General features: G+C 43.1%; 1 protein-coding gene across 16 annotated transcripts in view; it reads left to right on the top strand.

Annotated features, from left to right (window-relative positions):
- Window positions 1–12,452, top strand: part of PALM2AKAP2 (PALM2 and AKAP2 fusion) — a 280,598-nt gene extending 268,146 nt beyond the window's left edge. For 9 of the 16 annotated variants that reach the window (XM_085567945.1, XM_085567948.1, XM_085567947.1 and 6 more), the window contains 2 exons: window positions 2,875–2,913; window positions 8,813–12,452. In XM_085567945.1, coding sequence (XP_085424071.1) covers window positions 2,875–2,913; window positions 8,813–8,905 — 132 coding nt within the window. In that variant the 3' untranslated portion in view covers window positions 8,906–12,452. The remainder of the gene's footprint in view (window positions 1–2,874; window positions 2,914–8,812) is intronic. The other 7 variants (XM_085567946.1, XM_085567952.1, XM_085567953.1 and 4 more) reach the window with 1 other exon arrangement.
- The last annotated feature ends 4,678 nt before the right edge of the window (window positions 12,453–17,130 follow it).

Here is a 17,130-nt window from a genome sequence, read left to right on the forward strand (position 1 = left end):
CCCTGTAATTGGCAGATTCTTTTAATTCATACATCACCAAGACCCTCCAATGGGTTATTTAAGTGTGGATCAAGCATGTATTCACACCTGTGAATACATGTGGTTTGTAGACCATCCCTCCACCCTGCAAAGTCCAATCTAAGTGTGATTAGTCTTCACTGTAAGTTGATAACTTCCCCAGAAACCACCAGTTGTGGAACTAAGCAGGGAGGGTCTCAGAAGTTAACTTGGATCCTTCAACAGCCAGCATGTTGTTGATAGATTTGTTGTCTTCCTTCCACACGAGCAGTAGTAGAGTTTATCTGAATTAAGGTGTTTTTTATTAGAGAAACTAATAAGAAGGGATTTTGTAAATGGAAGTATCAAAATTCAGGAAAATCTCTTCTTCCTAAGAGATCATGATCTGTGTCTTATTCAGAGTCATTATTACTGTGCAATGAGTGAAGAAGATAGTAAGATACAAGTTTGGTGTCAGACTCCTTAAATGGACACAGTGTTTGCTGAAGCAGCCAAAGTCCTCCAGACATTTCCCAAAGATGTCTGGACAATGCCAAGGATGCTCTAACAAACTGCTTTCTAGTAATGTTCACTAAAGGCAGGTTCTTATTAGGGGTATAGATGTAAATGAAGGTTTGTAACATGAATACTGCACCAGTATGGCAGCTTTTAATTACTACTTGTGAATATTGCACCATAAAAAAAGGCAGTAAAAATCGGAAGGAATGGACTGTGGGGGGGTCCTGTTGAACTTTTGTGGGCTAACTAAAAATGCAAATAGATTTGTTTCCAGTGCACACCAGAAAATTTAAGGTCCCTTATTCTACTGAGGCCACTGAAAAACAAGGTTCCATTGTCCATCAGACTTCTACAGCAGATAGAAAACCAGCTGGTGCACAGGAGCATGTCTTGTTCTGGCAGTGGCATCTTGGGGACCCATCTTAGGAAGGAGCCACTCTCTGGTTTTCTCTCCCTCCCCAAAGCAGGGTGGTCCCACCTGCTCTGGTGAGTGCTGTTTTCTGCCATCTTCCCAGCGCATCTGTCCCTGAAGGTCCTCGGAGCCTTTCAGGGCAATTCTCATGACCTTTGCAAAAGCTGAAAGGAACATTTTTAAAAAGAGTTGGGTATAAAATGCCCACTGTGTAAACCAGCACTAGAGTCCCACACTGAGACCATCAGCCTTGTAGCTGGAAACTTCAGAACAGGTGCTCTGCTAATTGGGTGGCACTCAGATTGTACTCACCCTGTGCTCTTTCTCTACCCCTGTTAAGAGTGAAGGTAGTCTGCCTAGCCTGTGAAGTGGTGGCTTGTGGCTGGAATCTTAGGTCCTGCTCATTTATTTACCTGTGCTCAGTTCCTCAAGTGCTTGCAGAGCTGCACACTTGCTCCCTGGAAGGTAGACTGGCCACAGTTGCCTGGTCTCTGCAGTTTGAAGTGATGTCCTGTCCAGAGTGCTGGTCACTGGTCTGGGCAGTATCTGACCACAGAGGTGTGTTCTGGGTGCCATCTCAGCTCTCCACTGCCACTAAAGCTGCCCAGGCACCGACGACCCAAAGATGCACTGCCAGAGCATTGGTACCACTCAGACAACCTGTGGGATAGATCTTTTTCTGGCATGAATTTTCAAGGTTTCAGTGAATTTGCAAAGTCCCAGTGCACGCCAGATTCCCACAGTGTTGAGGTTCATTGTCATTCTTCTCTTCTGTAAGCCCACTGTGTAAAGCCAAACAAGTTTTTTGCTGCTGCCCACCCAAAATCCTATTAGAGGTTTGTGTCCTGCAGAGCCCAAGGAGAACTTCCTGAAATCAGCAGGAGTGTTTTGTTTCTTTTCCCTGGCTTTTTCCACTCTCTTTGGTAAATAACTCTGCCATTGACAAGGGAAAGACAATTTTAATAAGAAGTGCTGCATTTGTACCACTGTCAGTTTGAGTGAATATTTTACAGTCCAGGCTAAGCAACTATTTATTTAAAAATCAAATAGCTTTCATTTGTCAGCAGAGAGCATTTTGAACAGTGTTCTCAGGAAAAAGGGTTTATGTAACTAAAGAAACAAAATAGCCAATCACTGCACTATTTTTAAAAATGCATTAAATACAGCAGGAGAAGGAGCATAACTAACAACTAGACAGGCAGCTGCTTCTTGGAGTATTATGTCAAGAGAGCTGAATGTGGTTCAGAATTGCTCTTTATGCGTGAGGAGAACCAGACACTTTCTCAAGTACTGGAAGTGGTCAGGGTGCCTGGCACAGCAGCCATGGTCTCCTGAATGGAGAGATTTCATGTCCATGGAAAAGTTTCATGTCCATGGGAACTCCCTTTCGTGCTGAGCACACCCACAGTACTGATGTACAGAGATCCACTTTTGCCCTGCATTAAACACAGCAAAAGACAGGAGGGTGGTTTCATTAGGGCATTTACCCTCTGTAGTCTCTCCTTCAGGCATCACCACCTTCTTTCATGTCTTTAGTGGCTTTAGTGGCTATAACGTGGCGTCTCTGGTCAAGGCTTGTGGGTTATGCCTTTCAGAAAGAGAGGGCAAATCCAGAACATCTTGGAAGAGCTGTGCTACTCAGGAAGGGTGTCAGTTTCTTCCAGAGGATGTGTTGAAGTACAGGTTTCAGCAGATGAGTGAAAGAGAAAAAACAGCAGCAAGGAAATGGGTCAAGCACTGATGGTAAACAAGACTGAGACTGGCCAAGCAACGTCATTAAAATAAGACTGGCTAATCTTTACTTTTTATTTTTTATAACATTAAGTTGCTTGAAGTTTTATACTGTGGAATATGCCAGTTCTTGGAATTTCTGTAATTTGTTCTTGTTTCCTAGTAATAACATGCTTGTTCAATGTACTAATGCTGGTCTTTTCCCTTTCTACCAGTACACCTGTAAATTACTGTCTAGCAAGGTTACTTCTGAGGTACTTTTCAAGTGCTTGTTTATTTTTGCTTCTTCTTGCATGATGATTCCAAATGCATGTTGCTGCGGTTGTCATTTTCATAGTGTGTGCCAGTGCCATTTCATTTTAAAAAATGTGTGTGTGTGTGATTTTCCCTTATATCTTTCATCAGCAATTATTTGTCTGGCTGGTTTTCTAGCCCTTGGATTCTAGTTACAATTTCTGCCATGGGAGGGGTCGTAATTAAAGGGATGGGAGCTGTTGCCTTGGGCTGGGGCATTCCTGAGGTGAGAAATGAGAACTTCCCCTTAGTCCCTCTTACCATTTAATTGGCAAAGGTAAACCTGGGATCCAAGCATCTTCAAATGCTGCATGAAACTTCTGTGGCTTTCCTTTTTCTCTGATTACAATGTATTTAATTCTATCAAAATCTCTAGTATCTTGTAAAATAAAAAAAACTGCACACCATCCTTTCATATGTGGAACAGTCAGATCCAAGTGCATGGCCTCAGTCTGTTTCATATTGTGAACCTCTCCTTGTCCCTGTCTGTTGTGATGTGTTGATTGATCACAGTCCCACAACTTATCATCAGTGTTTGTCTCAGGGTGGAATAAACCCAAATCTTCCAGGTAAAGGGTATTTACTGTGACATTTGGTATTTTAGCACTAAAAGTAGCAATTGGGACAGTCCTTATACCCACAAAGCTGGACTTTACCAAAGCAAGTAATTTTAAGAGCAGGTAGTTGATACTAACTACACTTCTGCAGTGTTTGTTAATGAGGTGCTCAGTCACATGTATATTTCAAATGCATGTCATTTTCTCTGTAGATTGTGGTAATGACTGATACTCATCAGCACTTATTTATAAACCTGAACCTTCAATTCTTTTCCTATTCCATACATCAGCTACCTCAAGACAAGTACATGAACATGTTCTGACCTGAGAGTAAAGCAAAGACAAGTCTATGCCATTTCCTAGTCACTCAATAATTTAAAGTGGGTTTTATCACACTGATACAAGCCAGTGATTTATCTTCGTGTATTTATGGATAGTTAAATGAGTGTAAGAGCAATGTGCTTTCAGTGTCCTGGTTTTAAACAGAGGTTGTGCCTTTTCTCCTCCATAATATATGCACAATATATTGTGTATGTAATCTAAGTCAAGATTTGTGAACAGCAAGTAGTTATCAGAGCGTTTGATGTTACGTGAGAGGCAGAAGTTCAGGTGTAGTTTTTACAGGCCTGGGCCATGGTCTTCTGCTGGGAAGAGTTTTCTGTCTACCTTGTGTTACGATAATGATACAAGGAGTAAGGAGCTGGAAAAGATTCTGTATGAATGGGAAAGGGCCTAGAAATAAAAAAGACTTTAAAACACAGCAATTCCTCATGCAGTTGAAGGAATGTTCTCTGGCTATTCCCCAGCATCCAGCCTCAGACTGAGGAAACCATGTGATTCTCACTGGAAATCTTCAGCTGAAACTAGGCAGGTTGTTTCAGAAGCAGCAGCAAGACTCAAGGCATGATATACCCCTACTCTCTACTAACCCCCCAGCTGACCTGTGTCTCCTGCTCACGAGAGCCTTCCAGAACACACTGTGGTGCAGGCAGGTGGCTCAGTTTTAATTGTTGGCAGCACAGTAGCTGTGCCAGCTGTGCTTGCACTGGCTTAGGAGCAGGGGCATCCATGCAGTCATCCTGAAAGCTCCACTCTGGTAAGGAGAAAACAGCATCCCAGCCAAGCACAGCAATAGCATCCTGCTTCATTAGGGTGATGTGTTGCATGTCCCCCAGATTCCTGCAGCCTGTACTAAAAGCACATCCCACTGCTATTTAAGGAGACCCATGTGCATGCCCCTGTATAGGATATTTTTATCCTCAAAACCTTCTGCTTTTAGCCTTACAGCTATACATATATTCAAATGTACAGGACATTAGCTTGAGTTTCTTTAACAACAGTCATGCTGTAAGCAGGTAACTGCAGTAAGGTGACATTTATGCAACATTAAAGGCTACTGCTGAAAGTTTTTGTGTCACATAACAGAAGATGAACATACTGGATTTGATGGCATGGGGCACATAGTTCATGTTTTAATAGTGAGAAGCAGCAGTTTAATACTGCCACTGTCTTGTTTCAGGTAAACACATTTTAATCTCAGATACCCAGCTCCTCACTGTGTTTACTAGCAGTTTGGGTATATCAGTAAACAGCATTAAGTGGGTACAGTAAAGAAAATACCTTCATGCTGGAGAAACAGATGTTGTCTCAGTAGTTCCAGTTTTATTTAAAGCATTTAGTTTATCATTCCTGAGCAGGAATGCTTATGTCTGCAGGAGCAGCCAGCCTGTTCCTTGCATTTGTGCTTCTATCTCTTCATGCACACTGTGCTCCATGAATGTGTTTTCTGCAGCAACTTTACCACGTTGTACTCACAGATTTAGACATGCAGACCTTTGTATTTTCTGTTTTCTTTTCTTCTTATAGTTCTTCCAGATTCAGATTGGAAGAATCAGTTAACTATTAAACCTCAGAAAAACTGTTTCATTTCCACATCAGTTTTACTACTACTGTTCAACAAAAGTTGTCATGTACTACATGGCAGTCAGTTTTATGACTACTCAAAAAACACCACTATTTCAGTGGTGTTAAATCTGATCATGGGAAACTCAGTATGATGATAGAAACTCTCCATCTCTAGGAGGGATAGAAAAATTATTCATACACCACCTAAAAGTGGCAGCTGTTTCAAATTATTTTTCCCCAAAATCCTCAAAAAATAAATTAAATCTTCAAGGAAAGAACCTTCTGCAATTCTTAGAGCCCTATATATCTTTTGTTTTTTATTCACACCTACTTCTGCTCTCCAATTTCTTCCTCTTCTACTACAACTGGTATTCAAATACCCTCTGCCAAATCAGACATTTTATGTAACGTTGCCTTTTTTCCCTAGTGTGGCTTTTTCATTAGGACATAGTGTACAAAAGGCTGAAAAAGTGTAAGCTTAAGTGAAGTTTCTGCTTCATGATTTTCCTGCTGTTTGAAGTTCTGGCTGTGGCTGCCTTAGGACAGACACTTGAGCATCAAGCCTGGCCCTGCCTGTACACACTCAGCTGATGCAGGGCATTATAAAGGAAGGTGCTTGTAAAGTTATTGAGATAGCATATTTGAGTTGCTGTGGAGAGCCTGGGTGTGCTGCATTTATTATGGGTCTAGAGTCAGCCCTGTTACCAACCAAATTTATTTTCAAATTGAGATAGTTGGCTATTTTTAGGCAAGAAGTTTCCTGGGTCATGATTTCAGTGCTCCATTGAGGAGTCCCAATTCCCCACTCAGTCATTCCAGTTGCATGTTATAATTATGCCACTGTTTCCTCTAGCAGGTCTAAAACTGTCACAGCCTGGTAAAAACACAAGTTGCTTTAGGTCAAACACTCTTTTCAAGAGATTAGAAGAATAATTCTGGAATAACTATTTAAAAGTCTCTTTAGTTTATATGCTCTACCATTTAGTCTTAATACTGAGCCAGACTTGCTTTCCTGCAAAGTGTTAAGTCCACATGCTGTCCCTCATGGTACCTCTGATATGAATAGAGTTTTGCTTGGAGAGCCAGCAGCATTTGTAGAAGCCAACAAACTTTGGGGTACATGTGCAGACCAGGTATAAATGGAAGAAACCCTGAAGACCAGGTATAAATGGAAGAAACTGCCATCTTTTAAGACAAATAGAAGCTGACTGACCTAAAGCAGGAATCTTCAAAGTTTAAGTGTCCTGTCTGTTGCAATCCATCACCAGAGATTCTCACAATACTGTGATGTCCAGCAAAGAAGCTGCTGTTCTAAATGATGTAAAATACATTTCATTTGCAGCTGGCATATTTTTGCAAGCCAAATTTCACAGACCTTATTTGAAAATGTAGTAGCAGTTTTAGCTTGAAATTTGAATGATGCACTGATACCCACTCCCAGTTTTGCGTCTCCATTGTTCAGTTTGGGGTGTCTTTTCTTGGTTTAGGCATTCTGCAGTGGGAATAACTCCAGTACACAGCTTACAGGCTGATGTCTCAGACCTATTTTTTCCTACTGATTTTTTCTTTTATTTACGTTTTTTAAAACTAATTGGTAGGTTTATGAGCACATTTGCCCCTCTGCTAGTAAAAATAGAAACCACTCAGCCCTGATCCCTCCTTCTGGTGGTTGTTTTGCAAAAAGAGGGAACATGATTTTGAGCGAAATTTCAGAACAAAATCCTTCTAGTGGACTTGGACTAACTTTGTAGCCATGGTCAGTGCTGAGAATGATATGGAGCTTTTGTTAAAATTCATCTCAGTTGGCCAGATTTTGTCTTTCATTCTTTGGCTTGTTCAGAGTCATAGCTAAAAGAAACTCTGAGGCCAAAGAAATACTAATACGGGCAAAACTATCTTCAGCTCCTATTTTCAGCTCCTGAATGAAGGTCTAGAGGTTATAACTGGCATAAATGCAATAGTGCATTCTCATTCCCATAAGCAAAGTTATGGTGGCCTGTAATTTCAGCTGGAGTTCAGACCTGATTTTCTAATACTGCCTGTACAGGAGCCTAGCACCTATGTACTCTTCTAACCACAGCCTGTGACAGGCTGAAGGAAGAATTTCTTTATGCTTAAATTATTTACTTTTGTTCTAGTCAAGGCTTAAATTCTCACTGCATGTGACTTTCTTCACAGAAGAATAAAATATCATCATACTATCTCAAAAGGTCATCTACTCTCCTGCAGTCAGGGAGTGTGCAGATCAGCTTGCAGGAAGCATTAGGGATGAGGGATGGCCAGTATTGCTTCAGTGAAGTCATTTGTTTTGGAATTTCTTTAAAATTACATAAAAAGCTTCAAAAGTTTGCTTCTTTGGGAGGGATGGTTAAAACACACTGAGGGCAATTGACATTGTCATCTGTGTGGTTTCATCATGGAGCTGTTATTCAGTGTTGGTCAGAAAATAACATTGTCATGTGCTTCTGGGAGAAGGCTCCAGACCCCTTTATATCTCGCTCTGCTGTGTGGAAAACACCCACAGCTATGCATTATTTGCTGAGGAGTACCTCAGACACATCACAATAATGCCTTTTGGTGTTGTCTTATTTTTGACTTTCTCAAAACTCATGTCAAAACTGTTTCTTAGATTTTTAGTTAATTGTTAATGTGTGTGTATATGTACAAAGAGATACACAGTCTGTGCATATACCTGGGTGTGTGATATGTGTGTATATGAAATACATTTAAATGTTTTGGGCCCATCGTGTACCAGGCTTTGTTGGCCTTCCTCATGTAAATCTCCTTTTGCATGTGTGTGGAGTGATTTTCCACTCCAGAAGCCCTTTGATCACAGTGTGCCGTAGCTGCAGCCCCAGGATGACAGGAAGGGGCAGGGTCAGTGGCTGGTGGCAGGCTCTGGCTAGTCCTGCCTGAGCGGGTGATGTGCTGAAATAGGCAGCTCTCCACTTCCTGGGCCCCATGTGCAGCTCCAGAGCAGCCTCTGGACAAAGCTGCAGGGAGGTTGCTGGCTTCTGGTACTGAAGGTGTGCAGTTTTAATTTGAAATTCAACTAAACTTGGGCCCTGGGGAGAGGGCAAAGACCTGGACAGGGCATGTGCAGCTGGGCTGGTAGAGGTCAGCTGGGGTTCCCTGCAGAGAGCTGGATGCTGCCGGACAACTTGTACTACTTCTGTCCTCCTGTGGTGTGGCTTTGCTCCTGTGTGCCACCCCCCCACTTCCACATCAGCGCGTGCTTCCATCGCATGTCTTCCCTTTCTGCACAGGGTGTGGCACTGAAGCCCCCTGGGGAGGGCTGGCCTGGCTGGTCCCTGCCCACCTGGGTGCACAGTGTGGGACACCCTGAGGGCACGTCCAGCTGAGTGACATCCTGTGCTTTCCTTTTCTCTCTGACCAGGTGCTCGAGGCAACCAGGGTGAACCGAAGGAAGAGTGCTCTGGCATTGCGCTGGGAAGCTGGCATTTATGCCAACCGAGAGGAGGACGAGTAAACACACTGCAGTGTGAAGACAGCAGCCAGGCGTGCCGGAACCAAAAAAAAAGAGAAAGGAAGAAAGAAGAAAAAAAAAAAGCAAACATAAAAACCCACCATGAAAGCAGCAGCATTTTAGTCCAATATTTATTAAATATACAACAAACTCGATGCACATAGACACAGAAATGATCCAGCAATCCTAAAACTACAGGAAAAACACACCTAGAAAACAGCCCCTTCTTCCCTCCATCTCCCCTCTGAAGTCATGCAATGGAGAGGGTGCAGGGGGTGGGAGCCCTTGGGGTGGGCACAAGAGGGTGACTATGCCCACGGACCAGATAGGCTGCAGGTGTGTGTCAGGAAGTCATTCGTGGAGGAGTCTGCAGCCAAGGCTCACACCTGTATTTCTCACTGACTGCATTGCCAGCCCTGCTTACCCCCAGGGCCATGGTCCACCCAGCAGCTCCCGCCAGAACCTCCTGCAGTTCCTTTGCCTCCCACAGCCGCTGCACAAGACCGTCAGCGTTAATTCGGCATCCTCTTATCCAGCCACAAAATACAAGGATAACTGCCCTCTGTTCTGTTTCTTTGAGGAGACTGAAGGGTTGGGTTTGGGATTGGGTTGGTTGTTTTGGGGGGGTGGGGGGAGGGGGGGCGGGCACGGGATGGATTCTGCTCCTCTTTCTAGTAATTTATCTGTTTAAAACAAGAAAAACCCAACAAACAGGGAGGCAGTTACTGCAAATGTACAATCCAGCAAACTCAGTCAAACAGTCCTTGTGTTGCAAACACAAGCCATCACAATTTAGGAGTGGAATAGATGGGGATGAGAGCTAAGCCAAATGGATTACCTTAGCTTTAGGATCCTATATGCTTGCAATATCACCTGAACTCCAGGTTCTCAGAGCATATTTACGCAACAAAGTTTCTAAGTAGAAAATCTGTATTTAGTGGATGACAACTATTTTTTGATGGTGGGGTGGGAAAGAATGGCATATGTGTAAAATCTTTGAAGATGGATAATTTGAAGTAGAAAGGTAGTGGGAAAGGGATACAAATAAAGGACATTTAATTTTTAAATGAGGCAATAAATGAACTAAGCCAGACTCTGGCCTAGAAAGAGGTATGAAATAAAGAAGAAAGAGAGTTATGTCTTCAACTATATTTATACAATTTAAAAAGCCTTTGAAGTAGAGTGCTTTGTGGAAGTCTTCACGTTTCCAGGCAACAAAAAAGCTAAAGGGCATAATGAGTTGGAAGGAATGAGCAAGGAAGAGCAGACAAGGGAAGAAAATATTATTTTAGCCGTTCAGCCAGTGTTTTCAGTGCTACAAGCAAACCATAGAGCCTTTAGTTATTGCTTAGGCTTGGGATCAGCAGCAGTGAAGGATTAGTGTGGGTGTGTGTGTGTGTGAGGGGGGGAGTGTGTGGGGGAGTGCATGAGGCTAGCATACCATAAAGTGTATGGCAGTGCGTGCACTGATTATTTTCTCCACAGCTGTTTACCAGCTATAGGGGTGAGTGCTATTTTTTTTTTTTCTGAAAGGGGATATAAAAATAAGGCACTGAGTTAATGCAGTATTTGTGATATTAAAATTTGACCCAACATGATATTTGCATGAGTCACAATTTCAAAGTATTAACCAGTTTTGTAAGCTGACGATTAGGAAAAGAAATGTGGTATTTATTCTTGTGCTTTGTATTTCTATGTAGTATAGAGGCTGCAGATTTACTCCTTCTTATCACCAAGCAATACAATAGGAATATTTTACAACTGGGAACCATAATTTCTGGACTAGAAACTAAAAAGTTTGGGAGGTGATGGGAAAAAAGACACCAAACTTTTTTTCTCTTAAAAATATTTTTTTCTATAATCAGTTATTATTTCAGTATCTTTTAAAAAGTCATCAGTCAGGATACGGTGTCCTCCCTAAGCCTTTCCTTGGTTTTATGACCTGCTGTGCTGTTTTATCCTGAAACAGTGAGCTCATTTAAAATGAGTACAGATACTGTGAACATATTTCTGGTGCTTTTTTTAAACAAACACAGAGCTTGCAACCAAATTATTCACTACCACCACCATCCTTCATTTCCTCCAGCATGTGATTTCTGTCCATGGACACTTAGGATTTTCAGGCTTATTTTCAGGGAACTGTAGTAAATACATTTATATCTACCCATTGACTCAGTTCTTCCCCTTTACTCTGTAAGTGCTACTGAACTGAAGGAAACCTGCTGAACTGAGAGTTCCCTGTGATGAGGGCAGCAAGCTTATCTCTAGGGGAGGCACCATGGGGACATTCCATGCCTGTGAAAGAATTTTGTATCTAATAAAGTGGACCTGTTTTTCAGGCATGGTAATCACAGGTGAATCAAGTATAATTCCTGTATCAAGGTGGGGTGTTACCATTCAGCTGTAAGAAAAGCACCAGCACCAGTGCAGCAGTAGTGAGACCATATGTCACGTAGCTGCAGATGTGAGCTCCACACACCTGTGTCAAGAAGATTCCTGGCCTTTGGGGAGAGATTAAGAGAGACCAGGAAAAGAAGTTTTGTGAGAATAGGAGATGGCCTCTGTGGTGTGGTGGTCTTGCATTAAATGGCATTCATCAGCATTTCCCCCAATGTTTGCTCCTAAAAGTTGGGTCAGCCCTGAACTGCCTTCCCAGGAATTTGCATCTTTATTTTCTTTAGGCTATAAGCCTGTTTTCCCCTCCAGCTTTCTCACTGGGAGCTGCTGACAATAATCACCCATTATAAGACATCTTTTCATGCTTTGTTCTGCGTGATAGAAGCATTTGCTTTCAGCCCCTGCAAGAAAAGTATTTCAGTCCAGGACAGTTGGACTTTTCACCCAGCAGTTTTTCTCTTCCAGAAATTATGGACACTTATAGTCAGCAGTACATTTAGTGCTGTGGTAACAAGAGTGAGATGCAGTTTACTTGCCTCTGTAATTTCATTTGCATGCTACCAAGCTTAGGTGTTTATAAGTATACAGCAGTAATACATATCTATCTGTATATGACTATATCAAATGCAACAAAAGAGCACTATTGCAGAGTTAATTTGTCTCCACAAAAGAAATGCTCAGATCCTTTCCCGTGGCAAAGACTGGTTTTAATGAAACTGTGTATTGAAAAATAGTTAAGCATTAGCATTTGTGATTATAATCGGTTTGAGGTTACAGTGCAGGTTTTCTGAACAATTTGTTTTTAAAGTTGCCGATTCAGACTTCATCTTGTTCTATACTGACATTTCTGAGGGAAACTAGAGTAGTATTGACATGTTTGGCAACCAAAAGGCAGCATCTTTGTCATGACTTATCAACCACTTTCAACAATACCTAGCTTTCTGTATGTTAACCACTTAAATGTTATCCTGCTTCTGTTTTATAGTGACTGTGAGGCCTACAATGCAAGTATATAATTATTTTCTCATTAAAATAGAAACCTGTGTTGTGTTTCTATAAAACTGCCTGTTTCTTCATGTTATTGCAGGAAGGTGTGCCCCTGAAAGCTGCATGTAGCTGGAAGAAAGTGGCCTGTGTCCTACCTCCCATGGCAGTCAGTTGGTCTCTTCCCATGGTTCTTGATTTGGCATTTCTCTCTTTGTCTAGAGGTGGGGGAGATCTGTCCCTACTTGGTGGTGTCAAACTGCAGAAACAAAAGCATCCCTGCATATTTCTTTTCCACTATCATGCTTGTGGAGGTTTGCAGAGGCCCAATATGATGAATCTCATGACCTTTCTTTCCTTGCTTCCTTCATCCCCGCAGGAGCCCCACTGTCCTGCATGGCACAGCACACCCCTTCAGCCAGTTGTCCATTTATCACTCGCCTGGCTGCAGCAACCAGCTGCTTGTCCATTGGCCTTCACGCCCCCTTCATGGGCAGCCAGACAAGGGGAATCCCATCCCATCCCACACCCCTGCGAGGAAGCTGCTGCCAGCTTTTCTCTGCAAGAGCTGGGAGGTGCCAGAGCACTGGGTGCACCTCAGAAGGGTCACAGGGAGTTGTTGGGATCTAGGCAGGTTTGTGCCAGCCTCTGCCCCTCCCTGTGCTAGGAACAGTCAAGTATGTAATTACAACCCTCTGTGGGAAGCAGCAGAGGACACTGATGATTTTGGTGGGAGTTGCCTAGGGACAAGTGCTGCCTCTGTAACACCAGCCCTCTTCTCCTTGTGCGAATAGTATCAGAAATGCCCATGGAGAAAATCAGTTGTGGATTTACTTTGCAGTTAGTAAATGGAAGTCACAAAATGGGCTAGAGGACAAGCTTGAAAATTTACCTACCAGTCCCTCTGTCTGAAAAAAAAGGTGTTGCCGTCTTCTCAACACAAGTGAGGCTTTCTGTCTTCCTCTGCTTTGCCTTGCTCTGTGCCAAGAAGGGTGGTGTATTTGACTTAGTGGCACACAGTGGGAAAAGGAACTCCTAGGCATCTTCTTTGGATTTTAAGTGAAATAAAAGTGAAAACTGGACTTTTTCAAAGGAGCATTCAGACATTGCAAAAGTAATTCAATGACATCAGTGAATGGCAGTGGGTCAGGAATTTCATGGTTGGTTCTGCTGTTATTAGCTGTTGTTATCTGTTTCAAAACACACTCGGGATATTTAAAGTCCCTGTCACCACATTGCATATCTGAAATGGCATGTGACAAACTTTAGAGTGTTTTTTACAATGTAGGTAAGGACTATAAAAGAGAATTTTATCAATAATTTCTGGCATAGGCCCATAGAAGGTGAAGCTAGTGCACCTAATTTAGTTTCAGGTAGATTCAAGAGGCCCCAGAACAATGGGAAAGCAGATGAAGAGGCAAAGAATCTCCTCTACAGAGCCAGGTTTGATGAACTACTTTAAAAGGAGGGAGAGCATTCAATATAGTGTTTTCAGTTGTGAATGGGCGCATGAGATCAAAAAAACCATACAAACAGGGATCTGTAATGTAAGGAAAGCAAGTCAGAGCACCACAAGCTGTAACAGGGTGGAGAGAAAGGTCTAAGTAGGTACAAATATAAGCATGAACTTCAGCACTAAAGATTTCCACGTATGTTCTAGCTGCTGAATTGACTGAGGGGAGCAGTGCAGGAAACTACTCACAGTCTGCATCCAGTCTTCCACTCCTTCCCAGGCTAAAGGCTGAAAGCATCCCAGTGTTTCACATGGCTCAAAACTGGGATCCAAGGGCTATCCTGTTACTTCAGCAATAGCATAGGGGGAAAACAAACAAACAGAATACTAAACAACAAACAAGCAGCAGCAGAAAAATAACCAGAATGCCATCTAGACCTCGTGGTCTGCTGCTAGCTCTGGTTGAGCACTGATTAATTGACATTGTTACCCACTACTTTGTCAATGGGGTCTTTAGGAAGAAAGTTTTTTCACTAAATACTAAGCACGGCAAGTAGTGTGAGAGCCCCTGCTCCTCTCCTGACATAATTGTCTGACACTGCAGAGTGTCAGCTCTGCAGTGAATTGAGAATGGTATGCCACCAGGAGCCGGAAATGAGTCAGGCCTTGTTCCAATCTAGAGTGTGGGAGCAGTGGCAAGAAAAATTGATGAAGGAAGCAAAATGTGCAAAACTACCTTGTCCCATTCTCTGTTACTGCAAATGGCATGGGGAACATCGCGTGGTGGGGATGTGTGGCAGGAGTGACATCTGCAGGGGGGATTGCACTGACTGTGGTGAGAGTTTCATTTCCAAGGATGGCCCCTGGAAGCCAGACCATGGGGGCAGCAGTACATGCGAGGGAGTGGTGAATGATGCCTCAGTGCCAGGGCGTTCAGTGCTGAGCTCACTGCAGTAGCACTCCTGCCACTAATGCAAGAAGCCCTCCTGCAGCCAGCAGAAGATCAGGAAGAGAGCCATGGCACATCTCACAAGCCTCACATGGGCAGACAGTTGGGATGGGGTCCCAGAAAAAGCTGGTGTGCTTAGTAGCATGCATACCCAGTGCCATGGTCATGCCCCTTTGTACCGGAGCTCTTGGGACACACCAGCCCTGCCAGGAAGCCACTGCTGGGAACAACTGCAGGCTCTGTGCTGCCTTGGCAGGCAGCTTGTGCAGGACAATGGCTGGACACACAGAACACTTGACAAGGGGACTGCTACTGGCTGAGAAGGTGGATGCAGAGCAGGGGGAAGGAGCAGGAGGCTGGAAACTGTTCTACAACATGGGGAGGATTTCATACTGAGCCACAGCAGACATACCAGGGCAATGCTATCCCCAGTGGTGTGTCACAGTGACCCAGAGTGTGCCAGGATGCTCATGTAAAAATTACCCCCACAAGCACTTCTTCCTCTTGTAGTATCTGAGAAATCTGAACTCTCATATTAAAATGAGCATCGAGTCTTCAAGCTGCAACAGAAATACACAAAACTAGGAAAATGTTAGCAAAAAAACATGGATAATGACACAACCTTGATGAACAGCTTTTCACAGCACTCACATAAGGCTTCCAAAGTGTTGCTGGCAACAATGTTGCTGTGTTCAAAATTACTGCAGTCATTAGAAAGGGCGAAAGAGGTCTCGGTGAAGCATTATCTCCATGGAGAAAGGTGGGGTTTCCATATATGCAATGGGAGTTGACTTTCTGGACAGCTTTGTAACCCCACAGTGTGTGGAGGTGGCAGAAAGTATTCAGCCCTATTTAATTGGAGTGAAAGAAGGAAGATGCTAAAGTAGGGCACTTGCTCACTCTCTGAGGCTTGTTTGCTTCTAGGAGCATGGTTTTGGGGTACAGCACCAGCCCAAGGTGGACCCATACTTTCACAGTATTACCCTTTCCTGCTCCCTGCCATCTCTTTGCCTTCTGCTGTTCCCTTCTGGTTTCCACATGATGCTATTGACCCCCAAAATATGGCTGGTTTTGGCACCAAGACTAGGTGGTTTCTATGGGCACAGACATATCTTACCTTGCCTACACTGAGCCTCCTGACTGACCACCATTGTGAGGCCCCATCAGCTTCCAGACAGACTCCTTCCCAGGGGGTTTCGTCTCCTCAGGTATTTCACTGGATTTACACTTCTTTGCCAAATCAACCCATTATCCATCCCATGGAAAATGGATAAACTGAGAACCATGACAAAAACCTTAATGGACTAAATCCAAATTAACCAAAGCACACAAATAGCTATATGTATACCTGTAAGAGCCTTGCTCTTTGAGGGCCACATGGGACTCAACTCAGCTGGAAACTCATGGACTGAGCTTGTGACAATTTACTATAAAATGATGAGGATATGTTAGTGGGACTGACTGGAAGGAGTGTTGGAGGAGTGCCACGTGAAACAAAATTCCTCTCTTTGTTGTACTGCTAATGCAATGTGGTGACAGGGACTTGATGCCAAAAGGGCATGATTTCTGCTTTTCTTTAATGCTTTGTTTGAGGAATACAACTGCTGAACAGAAGGTAGACTGAGCTTGCATGTGGTCCAGAGGGTAGTTTTCAAAAAAGGTAATTTCAAGTTGAGGGACTTGCTGTATAAGGAAGGTGAGGAATAGTAACGCAGGTCAGAGTGGCATAAACAGTGGAAAACAGATAATAGGTGAAAATCTGGATGATGGGAAATTTCATGGAGGAAGCCATTTCAGAAGCAAGCTGAAAGCATGATCAGGCTATGTTTCAGCAGGGGTGGAAAGTATACAGCAAAAAGCTCAGGAAACCACAAAAAAAACTCTTGTCAGTTACAGCATAGGTCTCACCTGCTGCTAGGTCTGGACTGTGGTGGTACAGGACAAGATTCAGCTCAGCTGTCCTTCTTAGCCACTGCTTGCTGGGTCAGTCTTCAGCAGAAGGGAATGAGGAAATAGCTGAATTATATCATTGTTCATGAGCCTCACAATTCATTGATGTGAGGACTCAGATTTTATAAATTAAAAGATATGTCAATATAGTCAATATAGTCTGTCTAAGCTTTGCTGGGTGTTTCTGAGGAATTTATTATAAATATGTTCAAGCACTAAAGGACCAAAACAGCATTTCAGTACCCCAGTGGGCTCTATTCTTCCAATCCTTTTTAATCTCTTGTTCCCTTCCTGTATAGAAATACTAAAGCAGTGTGGTTTTAAAATGTCAGGAGCTCAGTTTATTCTCCAGACCCTAGGCTGCTCCAGTTATGAGTCCTTGCAGAGGGTGCTCTAAAGTTCATTGCTAGACATGACTTGCTAGGTGCTAGTAGTTCCCACTGGCATCTTGGAGGTGACGTCCAACATAAAACCCTTGAAGGTGACAGCTATTTA

The sequence above is a fragment of the Lonchura striata genome, chromosome Z (genome assembly GCF_050655825.1).
Source record: "Lonchura striata isolate lonStrDom1 chromosome Z, ASM5065582v1, whole genome shotgun sequence".
Classification (NCBI taxonomy): domain Eukaryota; kingdom Metazoa; phylum Chordata; class Aves; order Passeriformes; family Estrildidae; genus Lonchura; species Lonchura striata.